General features: G+C 34.8%; 1 protein-coding gene across 1 annotated transcript in view; it reads right to left on the bottom strand.

The window, feature by feature from the left end:
- Positions 1–18261, bottom strand: part of LOC144477162 (klarsicht protein-like) — a 126081-nt gene that overhangs the window by 22302 nt on the left and 85518 nt on the right. The window contains exons 12-13 of the mRNA XM_078194650.1: positions 8292–8455; positions 3122–3323 (exon numbers count right to left, since the gene is read on the bottom strand). Of these exons, the coding sequence (XP_078050776.1) occupies positions 3122–3323; positions 8292–8455 (366 nt within the window). The remainder of the gene's footprint in view (positions 1–3121; positions 3324–8291; positions 8456–18261) is intronic.

The following is an 18261-nucleotide window of genomic DNA, read 5'->3' as shown; positions in this document are numbered from 1 at the left end:
CTTTAATATCTAAGAAATTATTACAATAGAAAAAGTGCCCATCCTTGTAACTATGAAGAAAATAGTACGGTAAGGGGTTAATAAAGCAACTAGGCGAATTAGCAAGCAACAGAAAGACATTAGATGAATTAAAAAATATTGTTATGTTCTTTTGAATTTATTGAAAGCGTCAAATAGAGAAATATATATAATAACTTGTGATAAAAATAACTGGGTGAAATATTAAACAGTGAAGACATTGGGTGAATTTAAGAATATTCTTACTATAATAATATTATTATAATTCTTACTATAATAAATATTCATAACAATAGAATCAAATACAAAATATTTATAACAATTTATGATGTAAATGGCTGAATAGATGAAATACCAAGCAACTAAGATATTAGATAAATTTAAAAATATTCTCACATTCTCGTCAATTTATTAATAATATCAAATAAAGAAAGACATTTTGATGTAACTTATGTGTCGTACAATTAATACAGAATATTTTTATTTGACACGAAGATCAGCAGATATCATTTATCGCTTCTGACAAAAATGGACTGTATAACTATAATTACATAATATTATTCAATAGCACATTAAAGAGATTTTATTCTTTTAATAAAGTCATGAGACGTATTAATTTTGCACAAGTTAAACTTGCCTCATTTTCGCAATACAGTGAACAACGACAATATTAACAAAGTTAATAACAGGGAAGTTACAAATTGATAATTGTATATGATATTATTTAATTTTTTAAATATAGTATAAGACACAGTAAATGAAATCGAGCAAAGCCAAGTTAAAATATTGTACACAATAAAAGTAAAAAAAATCAATATTTCTCATTATTTAGAAACAAATTTTCAACAAAGTTAATGCCGAATCAGTTACTAAAATGATCGCAAGGTAATTCCATCCCCGTTCCCATCATTAGCTATCTAATACCTGCCGACAGAGCATTCTCTCACCAATCGGAGGAAGGAAAACGCGAGGAAGGTAGTTTCATTGGCATATATCTAACATCCAAATGGTTTTGATGCGTGAAGAAGGTCCGAAGCAATCTCGTCCGCGGCTCGACAGAGGGGAAAGAGAGAAACGAAGAGAGAGAGAGAGAGAGAGAGAGAGAAAGAGAGAGCGAGAACGACGTAGGCGCTGTAATAGGTATCGTAGCAGCGAAATAAAGGAGAAAAGGCATGAGAGATCAAAGTATGAAAGGGACGAAAAGGACCGAGTGTACAGCTGAGAATAGGCATTATCCGAACCAAGACGTGGAGAACACGATGCAAAACGTTTCGCCGGGGTTGTCATTTGGTGGACCTTGCCCATGGATTCCTTTCCTTTAGTCGATTCTCGATTCTTCTAATCGACACGTATAATAAACGAACAGCATACATGAACAATGTGGTTCGAGAAAAATAATGATTTGATAGGTATCAAATTTGAGAAAGAATTCACGCAAAATTGTTCATCTATTTATATATGTATTTAGTATCTATTTAGTATGCATTTATTGTAGTATGTATTTAGTATGTATTTAATATGTATTTGATTTGATTCAAACAAATACATAATAATACGATGATAATTAATTTAATAACACGATAATTCTATTCAAAATATTTTAAAACAAAAATTGGAATTTTGTATTTTATATTTTATATCTCTCCATAATGTTATATATAAATAAATCGTCACATACAATAAATGGACAGTGTACATGTACATTACGGTTTAAGAAAATCAATTCGTTTTATCTCTAATTTACGGGCAATGTACACGTTTAATGTGGTTAAAAAATGCCAGCTCACTGTATAGATAATTTAGTTTCCTAATTTTAATTTACAGTAGAAAATGTGTATTTATTTTGTATTTAATACTAAAAGTGTGCGATATTAAATATAAAATGATATTCAATTCATAATCGCGTGTGTACACATCATTAAGTATTGAAGGTGTGATTAAATATAAATACTGCGATCGTAAGGTCATATAGTTCAATTAAAATATTTTGTGTATCGTAGCAGGTCTGCAACTTTTATAACATAACAAAATTTAATATCAAGAGCGTAATCGAATAAACAATCAACGAATTTGCGTTTCTCCCTATGGAAGACCAGATGTTCATGAAATAAAACAGTTACGACATATTTCCGCTGCCTTGGCGAAATCACTTTCGACGCTTTTCATGGCAGCACTGAAAAACTTTATCGTCGAACCATTTTCCACGATTACCGGTCTCACTCGTTCCCGCGATACTTACAACGCATCATTGACTGAATCGAATAGTATACTAAAACTGGTCATTCCGCAAACGCGTCAAACGACTTCATGCGTTTCGGAATGTTTGACTCGAAATTTTGTTGATTTTGTCTCGTGTTCTATACAACAATCTCATCGAACGCTCTTCGAACTCTGTTTTAATATTAACAAAGACTACAGACTTGTATCGTAACTATTCGGTATCTTTCCTTTATAAATTATTTAAAGTGTGGACAATGTCATCTGAGTGCAACGTTGTTTATTGTAAGAATCCTTTACTGTAATACTACTATGGAGACAACAGTACTATTATTATAGCATTTTTATTTTAGTTTTAAAGTATAATCTCTATGGAAATAAAAAGTTGCACAATGTCTAATTATAACATTTAATACGTACCAAATTTGAAAAATTTGTTTAAGCAGAATCTGTTAAATTGTTTATTATAAAATTTGTTAAACTATTTAGTACGTATTTAGTATGTATTAAGTATTTATTCGGTTCGTATTTAATATCTATTCAGTATGCATTCAGTATACACTTAATATGCATTTAATATGATTCATATAAACTTATAACTTATAATGTTATAATTTTATAACATTATTTACTAATATAATAATTTCCCCCAAAATATTTTAAAATAGAAAATTGTAATTTTGCCTATAATGTTATACACAAATAAATCTATCTAAATTACGCAATGTCTTCCTCTAAAAATTACTATAACGATATATGCACTTGTTCAGAAATAATATAAAAAAGTATTGTCATTGCATTTTCTCTTCCGTAATTAATACGACAGATAAAGTCTCCTCCGATGATATACTTTTGTTAAGAAGTGATAGAGAGGATTCCATCTTACCTGACAACTGATGTCCTGCTTCTCGGACAGTAGCCTGGCGACGTGACGAACCGATGAAGCTACCTCGGATGTGGCTCCAGCCTGGAGGGCGACGTTCAAAACTGCTAGGGTATCCTTATCCCTTCGCAACGCGCCTTGTAGCTCTGCCAAACGAATACTAAACTGTTGGACGGCTTGTAGAGCGCACAATTGTTGATTGCCCCTGGAAAGACACACAAACCACGGTTTAAGGTAATGAACGGACTAATACGTTTAATGAACCAACTATGCAAATTGTAGGGTCATTACGGCGAAGATAAGAATTTCGTACTTAAACAGTTGGGTTTGTTATTACGTCATTCGTGTCATCGCTCGTGCAAGAACATTTGGCTTTGTGTTATGCAATATTAAGTGTGCCAAATTTGATTCTGTTCCAAAAAGTGAATTACTTTTGTGTTGATACAATAGTAAATACGCCAAATTTGATTCTTTTGTAAGTGAATCACTTTTATGTTTATGCAGTAGCGAGTATGGGAAATTTGATTTCGTTTCGATAAGCAAATTACTTTTGAATAAGTATATTATTTTAATTTCTCGAAATTTTTAGAAACAATAAGTATACGACATAAGTAAGAAAGCATAAGTAAGTATACATATAAGTATAAGTAAGTATACGTATTGAGTAAGTAAAGTATAAGTAAGAAAAAAATATTTTAGTAATTTCTGTATCTCGAGATTAAAGCAGACAATCTTTATTTTTCATTAAAATCCGCAATCCAGTGATAGGGAAATAAAAGTAACAAATTATTTATAAGTTCACTAACTAAAATAGTATATGACCGCATATAATTATGAAATAAATTTTCCCCGTAAGTATTTAAGATTTGTCAAATTTCGATCGTGACACATAAGCAAATAAAAGACACTACAAATATATTATGTATGCATTTTTTAATATACTACTAATTTAAATTGAATAGTATATAAGTAATTAATTAATGGTAAATCGTAATTAAATACAATAATATGAAATAAATATACAAAAATAGATTGACTTGTTAACAATCAAATTATCAATCAAAAAAATTATCAATCAAATATAATCGTCTAATATTGTTGCATAATTTGAATTACTTTACTATTATATTTAAACGAAGTTTTTTCAAAAGTATGAAATAGTTATAGCATTGGATTAGAGATTGCACGTCTACGTGCGAAGTGAAACCCTATCAAATAGATTCAAGGCGCTCGGCAAACATTAGTTGCTTCCCATTCTCAGAATCGATGACGAAATTGAATGGAAAAATCGCAACTCGGGTAAACATAATAAAAAGTGGCACGAAGGCGAAGCGCCTCTCGGCAAACAGGGTGGCGTCGAATTATTAGTAGGCTCACCCGATGGCATTATCGGTAAATAAAAACACTTTATCCATGGACAATCATAGCATCCCCATATGTGTACGCAATTGTCGCGAGACTATTCCGCAATCTTTTCGTGCGACCAACAATACTAAATGAAAAAATTCATTTAACTCGATAAACGTTCAGCAAATAATTACGAATGAATTATTAACATTGATGATAGTTTTATTGCCAATTGTGTTATAAACTGTCTATAGTTTCATATAAACGATACGTCAGCTAAAAATTTTATGAACATAGGTCGATAAATATTTAAATTCTAAGCTTACTTTATTGATAAATTTTTCTCCTATCTAAAGAAGATATTCTTTTATGTAAATAAATCTTATATTGTTTGTATATTTTGAATATTAAATTAGAACATTTTCAATCTTTTTAATAGACATATTTTTAATCTGGGTAGTATAAAGGGCATCGAATAGTATTATGAGAATTGTAAAATTGAACTGTGTATGTTTTTTCTGTTTAAAAATTTTTAATACATCATAAAAATATTTAATACATCTAATAAACTAAAATGGTTCAATATTTTCATTCAAAAGAATTAATAAACTTCTAGAATGCATTTCGTTTTCTGTTCTATTAACAAATTTATAACAGCTTTGAAAATATATATATCACCCTTGCAAAAATAGTAAATATCTTCGAAGTAAAAAGATCTCTCATAAGTCTAAATATTTTCTACAAAAGTATACGTTACAAAAAGTATTACTCTACAGTAATACGCAAGAATCGTGTGTCCATATCAACGATAGGAATTTCGAGGGAGCTTTCGACAAGCAGGATCCTTGTAAAACCCCAGTGGGTCAATGGTAAATCCCTATGCATGGGTTAGACCCCCATCAGACAGGGGAATCAAGTACTCATACGGCAATTAAAATCTGACCGCCTGCTACATGTTTTTTGCTCCTAACTGCGTAGCCATTTTACGTCTCATCTGATAAACAAATATTGACCAATTTGAACATACGATTATAAAATATATCATCAAAGTTTATAGTTCCGTTATGGCTACTGTCACTAATTTATAAATTAAACATCGACGCAAAATTTTATATAATGCCTTATTTCTGCTTTAATTTAAATGATGATGATATTATAATAGCATATTAAGTAAATATAATACTGATGATATATAGAAATTTGTGGCTCTGTTATGACAATTATTAATTGTGAACCGATAAATATTTATTATAAAACTAGTCTTCCATATTTATTTAAGGATAATGTAATAAATACATATTAAATGGAAACAATAGTATTAATGTATAAAAATGTGTGGATCTATTACGACTATTATTTAATAATTGTAATAAGTATATAAAAATTCATGGCTTGGTTATAGCTATTAGTAGAAGCAATCACGCATCACGATTTTTGTATCAAAAATTGTCTTCCTAACTCATTTGATTATAATGTAATAAATTAACCAGAATACAATTATATACTCTAAATATATATAAATATATAACTAATCTCTGAGAATTAATCGAAGTTGTCACATGTTTCCTTAAAGCCTGTACAAAAATTAACATCTCCGAAAGAAAGAAATTACCAAATATATTGAAAAGTATTGTTAAATAAAATTATAAATGATTCTAACCACACTAACTCACATTCTTGCCAGAAAAATCCTCTCGCCGCTCGAGTATTAAAATTGCTATTAACTGCAATCAATCAGATTTTTATAAACTGTCTATTGTCCACATTAATTTTAAACTGATTTAATGAAGAAATATTAAATGAAAATAGTATATTGTTAACGTATAAACACCCGTAGCTCCATTACGCCGATGACTAATGGCAGCCAAACAGATTCTCATAAAACGCCTGCCTTCGAAATTCGTTCAAAGACTATATAATAATTGCATAAATAATATAAATAATACCGCCGGAGCCTGTTAGAAAATCGTTTCCTTTCGACGGACGTTTTAGAAATAGCCAAGATTAAACGGTCGATCCCGGCTAAAACTAGTAATCCCGTGACACGGGTCGAAATCCCGAAAGGTCCGAGAGCCCTCGGTGCCGATGTCGACGGTGTCCACGGGTTCTCCCGGTGTTTGCTCTGGAGGCTTCATTGCCTCTCATAATATTTGCCGAACGTCACACGCCGGCCAGAGAACGGTCAGTCAATGATCCTAAACCACCTATTCCACGCGGCGGCTCGGGGCTCGATAAACACACGCTTGTTGTCGGGAAGAGAAACTGAACGCGGACGACGCACGTGAATCCAGATTATTATTAACTGCTGATCATCGATTTCCTCCTCGAGCTGTCACAGACCGTTCGATCCACCGAAAAGTCCTATCTATGGGTTGTTATTACGCTGCGAATCTTTTTGCGTTATGACATACCATGGCTTTTAATGTGAAAGAGAACCTGTGAATTAATTTTTCACGTTCGACTGGTGATACTGACTTATCACAGAAAATTGTCATACAACGTTTCGAAATGATTGTAACAATCACAAATTTATTTATTTTTTAAAAAATATTGAAAGCGTAATTGTCATATGAGTCATACAATTTTATATATATAAAGGGTGTTCCAAAAATGTTTAACAATATAGAAATGGGGAGGACGTCTGAGCTCAAATAAAGTAGCTTTTTCATTATAAAAATTTTTCTCCGAAACATCGTTAAGTACTAAAAAAATTAGATGGCAAAGCTGGAACTTGCATTTGCATTATCTCGGAAGAACCTAAATTATTTATTTAGTAGCAATTTATAAATATAAATTCTCAAACTTTATCTATTACTTAATGCCTTACGAGCGCTCCAGAAACACTTTATACGATGCATACGAGGTCTGTAAATTAAGTAATGAGACTGACTTTTTTTAAATTTTTTATTCAAAAAGAATTACAATTCTATATTGTCACCTTCAAAATAACTTCCTTCTGAGGCCACACAGCGCTGGAGACGTTTCTTCCACTCCTCATAGCAGTGCTGGAACTCCGATACTGGAATAACCTTCAGCTGGTCGGTTACAGCCGTTTGAATTCTCCTTGTCACACAGAATTTTCAATAAACGAGTTTTTGGCGAGTAAAAACATTCCTGTGGCTCCTCAGCCCCCTTATTCGCCTGACTTGAGTCCTTGTGACTTTTTTCTCTTCCCAAAGTTGAAAAATCACCTCAAGGGAAATCATTTTGGGACAGTCGAAAACATTCAAACGGCTGTAACCGACCAGCTGAAGGTTATTCCAGTATCGGAGTTCCAGCACTGCTATGAGGAGTGGAAGAAACGTCTCCAGCGCTGTGTAGCCTCAGAAGGAAGTTATTCTGAAGGTGACAATATAGAATTGTAATACTTTTTGAATAAAAAATTTAAAAAAAATCAGTCTCATTACTTAATTTACAGACCTCGTATATGCACTTTTTGCTATTATATTCACGTAAGGTATTCTATAATGTTATTATATATTTTTTATACATCTATTTATTACGTACACTATTTTTATATTTTAGTTATCGATCGAGTCGAAAAAACCATGAAAAAGTGATATTTCGTCGACCTTACGCATTGTGTTAACCCTTTGCACTCGAAGCCGTTTCAATAATTCATAACTAAATTACCATTTTTCATAATAAATTTCTTTTTGGCATAGCTATATATAGTATTAACTATATATTTTCTTAGTGTACTGTACGTATACACTTTTACTTTAATCGCTTACTTTAATAACTAATAATACAAGCCACTATAATGGCGCTATAATATAAGCCGTTAAAAAAAGAGATATCAATTGTTCTATGAAATGGTACTTACTTTTGGAAAGTCTCGTCCCAGGTACGATACAAATCCGCCACGCCATCTTTCAAGGTAGTGAAGGTCAACGACGCTATGTTATCGTGATCGGTGATCAGTCTGTGCGTCGAGACGTTCAACGCCAGCATCGCGGTCTTACGATCCCTCAACGAAGCCAGCTCGGCCTAGAACATTAAATATACATTTTTAGTGGTTGCCTTCTTCGGCTAACTCAAACGGATTGCCCCGTTCTTGCGGCGGAGGGTGCGGGTGATGTATAAACTGGTCGCAGTAGTAGACCAAAGGAACATGAAGCCCACTGTATGTGTGCGTGTGTCTTGCAACGAGAACCAAGTTATTTATCCTTTCAGCCAAATGATCCCGTAATATGGTTAATATGGCACGAATTTTCTGCATTTGTAATACAAACGATTGATATGCAGTCTCTCAAAAGTAGCTAGTGTTATTTACTTTTTTACAGCATGACAACATTAAGAAGAATTTGTATAATTCTTTTTCCATATAAATATAAGATGCAAGAATATGGATGTCATTGAGAACTCTACTTTGCAATGGTATATTTCATAATTTTTATACAAATGATTTTATATAACTACGATTTAAGGATCGATATGTTTTTGTTGCTTAAAACTGAGATTTTCTGACTTATTCTTGCAATTTTTCTTAAATATTTATTTATTCGGTTGAATTATATATGCTTATTCAGTTTAAGGGCTGACCCCATTTATAATTAATAAAACAAAATCGTTCAGGATAGGCATTATTCTTCTATTAATATTTATTGTTTGACTTATGTTTATATTATGTTTATATATTTCTATGACGAAATATGTTAGAACGACTGTAGAAAGAAAATTAAAAAATGTAAATAAATCTAGGTAACTTACACGTCGCGTTACAATTTAAAAATTTGCAGATGTTACATTAAGAAAGCTGCATACACGATAAATCCATAAAAACTGCAGAATAATTACAATTATAACAATGCTTTATAGATTGCATAGGAACTTAGAAATTTGCAGTAGTAATTTACAAATCCACACACACTGCAAATGCATAAAGCCGCGCAGTACGATTACAGCAAAGATCGATACCCTGTGTCGCAATTGAAAGAATCTATAAATGACATAAAAGCGCGGGCAGGTCTAATCGCATCGTCGAGTAATAAATTATGGTCACGGTTCCATCGTCTGCTATCGAGAAGCATCGAACTCTCCAGCCCGGACGGCCCCGCGGCCATGTTCACATGTGACCCGGGGCGACGACATCGACCGGAGAAAGCCAGACGGGCCGGGTCATCGGTACAGAAATAAACGTGCGTTTATCAGGAAAAGCATAACTGAACTATAAGGGTTGTAAGAGCGCAAGGTAGACGATGGAGTAACCACGTCACGTTGTCACGTCCCCGTCGTGCTACTACAGGAGGCGACCGACGAGGGCCGCATAAATAAACCCGGGTTTACGACGGCGACGCAGGGCGTAAGAGAACGAAAACGAGAGCCCCCGTTGGTTCTTCTTCCTCATTCTTCTTCCATCCCCTCCTGACTCGGCGTCTTCTTCTTCTTCCTCCCTATTCCTCCTCCTCCTCCTCCTCTTCTTCTTCTTCTTCTTACTCTTCTTACCCCTCCGCGAGTCATTTCTCTCCGCTCATCGCGTGACGAGAACGAGAGCTCGAGAAAGCTCGTAAAAGCTCGTCCTTGCGGTCATCGCACGCCGGTCTTCGTCTCTTACCCAACAACCCGAACCCCGAGTCCTCTGCGATGCCGCCGAGTAATTCCTTCCGGCGAAACGAAATTTACTACGGAATTTACTACTGTTTCCCGCTTGCATTTATATTGTACGCCGATCCCAAACGCAACCAGACCCCGATCCATGCTCGCATTCCGCGGCGGCGACGCCGTCTTCTAATCACGCGGCTGAATTGAATGTCGCGGACGGTTGGGAAAGAGGGAGCAAAGTTCGAATGGTTTCACTGTTCTGCTAGAAATATTTGATTTGTGGAGAATGAAACATTTTTGTATGTATCATTTCGCATGGGAATATTTTATGCGAAAAGAAAATTTTAAGCGTCGATTGTAAGAATCAAGAATTGGATAGATATTTATTCTTGTCTGGTATTATTTTAATAAGATCTAAATAACGGAATAGAATTGTTTCATTTATTTAATAGTCTCCTTTTTGTGTTTTATCTACTCGTTTTTGTCGTAGATGCATACAATCTGCTATCCATAATATTATCAGCATAACCACAATGTTTGCGACGTTGTCCATAATTCTTTCTCTTCTGTAGTCGCTTTTTAATGTCGCATGATTATTTAATATAATAAGAAACAGTTTTCTGAAGAATATCAAGCCTCTTCGATTTTCCGCAAAAATGGGAGGATTATTTTCTTATGCGATAATATGAGAAGAAAGTGTTTTGCATGAAGCAAACTGATATAAGAATTTCTACAAAGAAAGACTTTCTGTTACATATTAATTTTAAGAATTATTTCTTTTATCATATTCGAAATAAAAAGTAACGAAATATTTGAAATTACTATTATTTCGAATGAGTCGGTATTATTATTATTTTGAAACAACAGCGTTAAAATAGAAATTTAGTTTACAAATCAATTATTTCAAACAGTTATTTCTTACTTTCATTTCGAATAAAATTTATGATTTATTAACGTAGTAAGAACTTATTAAATTTATTATTAAAGATTGATTAATTTGGTGATGCTTGAAATATACTGAGCCAAAAGAGTGAAGCTAGTATAGTTCAGTTAGTCAGAATATATAATTATAATGTCACATTATATATACATTGTCACTATTTTGAAAAAGCAGTTCAAATGTAAACACACGTTTGCATAGAAGATATTATTCATTAACGTTGCTTAACACACAAAACGATAATATAAGATTCTTATATTCTGAATGTGTAACTGTAATTTAATTTTATAGACAAATTTTACCGTCTTTTTAAGTAATCACAGTGGCGATTAATTTTTCGGCTAGTGTAACTATGCCTGGCCATGAGCGGCGTATACTACTTATATACTCCATCTTGTTAATTGCTCGTACTTCACACTATTACCTCTACCAGAATTATCCACAATTGTCAGTGGGTTTTCAAGAAAAATATCGAATAATGACTTTTGCGTAATTGTAAATAATGTTTAAAGCGACGAGGGTAATAAAATTTATATTCTACCAGAAGATAATAGCCACACATACGTTCAAGTACTATAACTATATAGCAGATTTGATGCATTTATGATAAAATTGAGTAGTTGCAATTTAAAATAGACGAATGATTGTAATAGTTACAAAACTTGAATGTATTATTTTCATTTTATTACAATTATTACGGAAGAAATCAACTTGCTATTTAGTTCCTTTATTTGGTAGTTGATACGAACAATTTTTACTTTGCACAAAAATACGCAGTCTAGCTGGAACTCAGCATTTCTTTACACAATGCACAATGCAAATCTATACTATTTATAATGACGAACTTCACATTTGTCCACATTGAAAATGAATAATTTAAAATTAATGAAATCAAAGTATATATACTAAGTGCTAAAAGTTAGCACTAACTTCATCATGTAGAAGTTACTATCAAAATTGCTCAACATAACCACCTAATATTATTAATATTAACCTCTTAATATTATATTCAATATTGAACATTTACAACAAAGTTTGATACCAACAATGAACCCAATATCAAAATCCACATTTTCATTTCTGAACATAGTTCCTTCAGTTGTACATAATGACTACCTGACCGTCTCAAATAAAAAAAGAATATTTTTAAACTACATACTATTTTGCAACAAAGTTAAATAGAGAAAAAAAAAAGAACAGTCCCACGTAAGTCCCACAGGGCCCACATCTCGCACGTTAACCCGGGTTAACGAAAGTAGCTGTCGACCCAATAAAAACTTCAACCCTCGGACCGAGCCGCTCAATCCTGGCGTGATCCGCACGAGCTACTCGCGACGGCTTCGGCCCGGCAGAGAGGACCGAATCGATATTCCTAGTGGACGTCAATAATTTATGCAAATCCGAGCACGAGTAAACGACGGATACAGGCGTGATTCCGGGCACGGTATCAAAGAGGTCGGACGCGTGAAAAGCGGTGACTTTGTGCTGGCAGCTGATGTGTGCGTACACAAAGAGAAACAGAAAGAGGGAGGCTAATAGAGAGGGAAAAAGAGAGAGAGAGAGAGAAGTGAGAGAGACACCAAAGGGTGAAAGAGAAAAACCAAAAGGAAGAACGACAAAGGATTTAATAGAGAAAGAGGAAAAGCAAAAACACAAAGAAAGAGAAAAAGAGAAAGAAGAAGGGGTAGAGAAAGACTCACTTAACAGAGAAAATAAAATAAAAGAGTGTGAGAAAGAGAGAAACTAACAAAGAGGTTAAGAGAGTGGTTATGTTCTACCACACTATTTTGAATACAATTATAAAGACTTACTCTTCTTATTATTACTACTACTATTATTATTATGATTACTATTACTATACTATTAATATATTTATTATTCTTGTATCACTAATGTATCGCTATCGTGTCACTATTTCTAACATTATTATTACGACAGTAAAACCGTATGCAATACATACATATAATTTAATTTAAATTTCAAATACTCAAAAATAATCGCTTATGACACAAGATTAACACATTGAGCGCCGACAATCGACCGCTGAAATCTCCACATAGTTAAAACAATTCAATTAATTGAAGCGAAACTAGATAGTTAATATTTATCATAGGGTGTGGCATTAGAACTCTATAGCATCCGAAACGTTCTAGTCAAATTCAATTTGTTCAAATGTATTACAATAAAAATGAATTTTCAAGATTGGTCAGAAATTAGTGTCGCCCTATATTTGGATGACGCGGCGTTCAACGTGTTAACTCCTTACCGTACTTTAACGGGTCTGACTGGCGATGGAACTTACTATTAATAAATTATTAAGTATAAATATCATTCTGTTCTTTAAAAATGGAATATAATTGTAATCCCTTGTTATTAATATTTAAGTATTCGAGTAAATTCAGACACGGAATAGATGTTAACCCTTTGCAGTCGAATGGTGACTCTGAGGCACCGCTAAAATTGTTACGGTACATTCCCAAATAATATTTACTTTAATAATTTTTAAAAAAATTATTAAAAGTATAACTGTTATCGCATGGATTACAAGATTCAATTTCATATGCATGAAAAACATTTTGTCATATAAAATGAAAATGCTGTACGTCAGAAAAATTATTACAGAATTACAGTAAAAATGGCTTCGAATGCAAAGGGTTAATGTTCTGTCCCTTCTAAGAAATTATGTCAATTCAAAAATTCCTAATCGCAGTAACTATGAAGAAGATGGTACGGCAAGGGGTTTTAAGCTAGTTAGAAACTAAATTTTTAAGGATGGCCCCAATACGGTGATAGAAAACTAAGAAAAGGAAGAAATCGAAAAGCACTAAAAAGACGCGAAGTGCGGGATAGGATGTAAAACGTTGTAACAAAGAGAGAGAGGGAGAGAGAGAGAGAGACGAAGATAAAATGGGGGTAGAAACAGAGGAGAAAGAACGACGCCGGTTTGCGCCACTGTCCGACAGCGGTCGCAACGAAAAGTGGTTGGCATTGGTATTCCGGGCACATTGCGAAGCCAGAAGCAGCCGCTCCGTGCCCGTACCCCTCTTCCGTAACCACCCACATTGCCTCCTTCCCTTTGGGACCCTAACCCGGGCACCGGCACCGTTGTGGAGCAACCCTATCTCTCTCCAGCCCTCGCCGGATCCGGGCTCTCTCCCTCTCCCCCTCTCACTCTCTCTCTCTCTTCCTCTCTCACCCTCTCTGCTTCGGCTACCCCTCGGCCCAGCTCCCGCAGACACGCACATTCCGATCTAATTCAATTTCCAATCAACAGCCAATCAATTGATTCGAATTCGGTATACAAAGCGGTCGGCCGGCGTTCGGTCGCTGCATGCCTATGAGCGGAGACGGGTACCCCGGCGCGGGCGCGGACGCGGACCGGCTTTTTACCGAAATATGTATGCCTGGACGGCGAGTACCGTTCCGTGTTTATATGTTTGTCGGACGACGTGTTAACCACGGCTCGCTAAGCAACACGTGTTGTCTAATTTCCTCTGTGAACTTTTTAACGCCGCCGGCTTGTTCGGGCACGTTTAAGGCGGGAAGAACGTGCCAGCGTCGCGGCCGCGCGATATCGTACCCATGAAATCCGTCCACGCGTGACAGAATATTGGACTGGCAATTTAGCGATTGAGGAGTTTGAATAAGAAGGGAAATTCAAAATTCTTGCTTAAAAGTAAAAGTTTATCCAATTGTGACACTGCGATTTTTTCAAGGTTTTGTTACCATATACGGCACATTAGTTCTTGTGTGCTTGCGATGCGTTCTTGTCTTTTTGGAAATAATAGAATAATATCGGTCTGAAATGCGTATCTTGTTCTTTCATTTTTGAACAGTGATAAAAACGAAACTAAATAACTCTTCGATGCAATGTTTTTACTAAATTATAGGTGGAAGAAGTTTAAACAAGAAAACAATATAGGTAAGATGCTTCGAACACATTGATAAAAATAAAAGAATGTACTAAGACCATCTATTGAAAAATTTGCCATCACTTAGTTAGCAATCCAATAGATAGGAACATAGTATGTTTCTATTATTTGTTTCTATTATTGTATTGGTACGGTTTTCCTGTCTTTAATTAGATATTCTTAACGCTATATATTTATAAGAACAATTACTGTAAGTTAAAGAAATTAATTTGTGGATAATGAAGGATGGATTAAAAGCTCTGTAAAATGCAATAAATAATGCTCCATTTTCAAACTTCAACTTGAAATAATACAAAAAACTTAATGAAATGGTAAATTAAGTATAATTTAATAACATTCAATCAACCCAGCAAAAGATTTATACCATTTTAGCTCTAAGTAGCTTTATACAGCCTATGAGATGTACTACCTAATGTACTAATAAGATGTACCACCCTTATATCAATATATCAACATTTGTTCTCAAAGGACTAATCTGTTTTCTAATTATAGTTAATTTAATTAATTTAATTTACTTCTTTCTTCTTCCTTAACTATAATTAGGTAGACTAAAATATGTTAACATTTACAAGAACTTTTTGCAGTTTTTACCAAAATATAACACCCCTAAATGTGCAGTATGCCTCCTACAAAGTATCAATAGTACAATTTACAAATTGTAAAATGTAACATGTACCTCTGACTACTACAACATGTTTGATTGATAAATAATTAATATTCCCAGACAATGAACTACTTCAAAATCTAGATTTGTATCACTATTAACCCTTTAACTACGAAATGGGCAAATAAACGCTCTTACAAGTCTACCAACATGTACAAAAAACGTAAATATACGCTCCCTATATTTCGCGAACTACAACCTCGCTATTTGCGTCAGCTACACTTTCGCTACATTGCATCAATTTATCATTGCGTTAAACATTGTATTCGTCAAATGAAGCTCGCTATTCATTATTAACACATTAGAGGCGGGAGTCGTAGTACTACGATTTATTAGTTTTTAGTTCCTTTTTAATATTTCTTGTAGTTTTAAGAGTTTAAATAAACTTTTGTAAGACTAATTTTTTTATGATTACACAAAATAGCGCCCGCTCTAGGGCGAAAAACGAGTCAAGATCCCCCGCCTTTAATGTGTTAATATTCAATTTCTTCCTTTACGACCATCTTGACGATGCAACAGTCAATCACAGCGACTGATTTGTCCATTTCGCTTCGTTTCTATTGATACTTCTATCCGAGAATACGCCACAGTTAAAGGGTAGAAGGTACAAAGGGCGCAAGAGAATCGTAGGTGCGCCGGTAGGTACATAGAACAAGGGTTGACCCACCACTGCGGCAAGCTTTAGAAAGGGTGGAGAAAGCGTGCCAGGGATTAGGTTTCTGCCGTCGAATCGCGGACAGGTTGTTGCGTATGTGTTTTATGAATCGAGCATTAGATCCACAGGATTTAAGGTATTTTTTTTAGGATTGCAGGCGCTCCGTGGGATTAAAAAGTTTATCCACGAAATTGAAGGGCAGCATTTTGTTCGCATTGAGTTCCGGAGATATTTGCTACTTGTACGTCGAGAGGTATAACTATTGAACATTCCCCATGGACGATTAATTATTGTTCGAAAAAAAATTATTGAAACAGTTACAGAAAATTAATGCAACAACTGAAATCGTTTCAAAATCTTCGAAGATGCAAATATTGCTTTTATAACTATTATAATCGTCTTAAGTTTCTTATTGTTCATTTTATAAATAGGTTATTTATTATTAATTTATACAAAAATAATTCTCTACAAAATTCCTCAATTTTCTACATTCAAATTTTTAACTCTTTGTACAATTAACTCGTTTTATTTTAATTCAAATTTCTAATTCTTTGTGAAATTTCTTATAAAAATGTTTTGTCAAGTTTAATTAACATAAATTTCTGGTGACACTGTTGCCACTCATCTGCATTGTGGTAACAATCTGACGTTTAACACGTTCACGGACGTGAACACCATAACATTTATTTTCATTAAGATGCAAAATTTTGAACACTCAATCCAATAAGCCGCATTAGCATATATTCTACTCTATATAGCATGCAATTTTGAAAATGATTATATACTTCAATGGTTTAACACCTTGCGCTACGACTTTTTTCAGAACTGTGTTCATTAGTACTTTTTCATCATTAAGACTTTAGTGACGGGAACACTCAAATTTTGTTTCATTTGTTTATTTGTGTTTTCAATTGCAAATCTATAATAATTTTTCTAACTTTTATTGTTTCCATTTTATATACCAATATTTATTTTATGCATATGAAATTGAGTCTTGTGACTCATATAACAGTTGCTCCTTTAACAATTTTGAAATCTAAGCTTTGGCGATATCTATTGAAAACAATTTTGGAACGTGTCACAACGATTTTAATGGCGCCGCAGAGTCGCCACTCGAGTGCAAAAGGTTAATAGTAACGATTGGCAATCGTATTCATTAAATTATATACGAAATGTTCGTCACGAGTCTGATTCGCTATTACAGCGCAAGAGGTTAAGAATAATTCTGTCTACCAATAGACCCGTCTATTTCTGCAGCTCATTCAAATTTTTGTTTCCCGCGAACGCGTTGGAAACGACGCGTCTCGCCCGTAAAGGGCTAACAATAGACTCAATTGTTTCGCCGTACGGTTACACAAGGAGGGTTGTATTTCCGGGCGACACACGGCTCGTATCGCAGTCGTCGGAACGATGATGTCTCTCGGCCGTCTGCATGAAAAGTGGATGCCGATCGCCTAGAGCTAGACACGGGGATAGTAGTTTTCTCACGGGTCGCCGCATTGGACGCTTCTCCACAGGCGACTCACGCGTCGCTAAGTGCGAACGATCGCTAATGAGCGGAATATCAAAACGCGCGGCACCGTCGCGTTTCGTCTGGAATTACGCAATAACGTAATCAGCGTCGGGTCGACGGGTTGGTGCTGACCGACGCGTCGCGCAGCACACGCGGAGGCCCAGCCTTGCCGCCAATAGTCTGCCCGCTGGCTCGATTGAAGCCTGTTTACGAATGCATAATACACGCGGGGACATTCCATTCGGATTCGCGCGCCACGCTGCACTCGCTCATTCCGTCGCGCTTTTCGCCGGCCGTCGTGCATCCCAAACACTCGGTCGCCGACGATCGTCGTCCAACCGGTAATCGATTCGCGGACCGCTCGCGCTACGCCGCCGCCACCGCCACGCCGGGGAACGAAACACCTATTTTCTTGGACATCGTCGACCGATATTTATTGCCGATATTTTGCGATATAGTTGTTCTATCCGAAAAGACGTTTACATACTTATTTACCAACGCGAGCTTATGTTAACCATCCAGTGTATACCGTTCCCGATTGGGAATTT

Source organism: Augochlora pura, chromosome 11 (assembly GCF_028453695.1).
Source record: "Augochlora pura isolate Apur16 chromosome 11, APUR_v2.2.1, whole genome shotgun sequence".
Taxonomy (NCBI): Eukaryota; Metazoa; Arthropoda; class Insecta; order Hymenoptera; family Halictidae; genus Augochlora; species Augochlora pura.
Note: the sequence above shows the minus strand (reverse complement) of the source record. Positions and strands in the feature narration are given on the sequence as shown.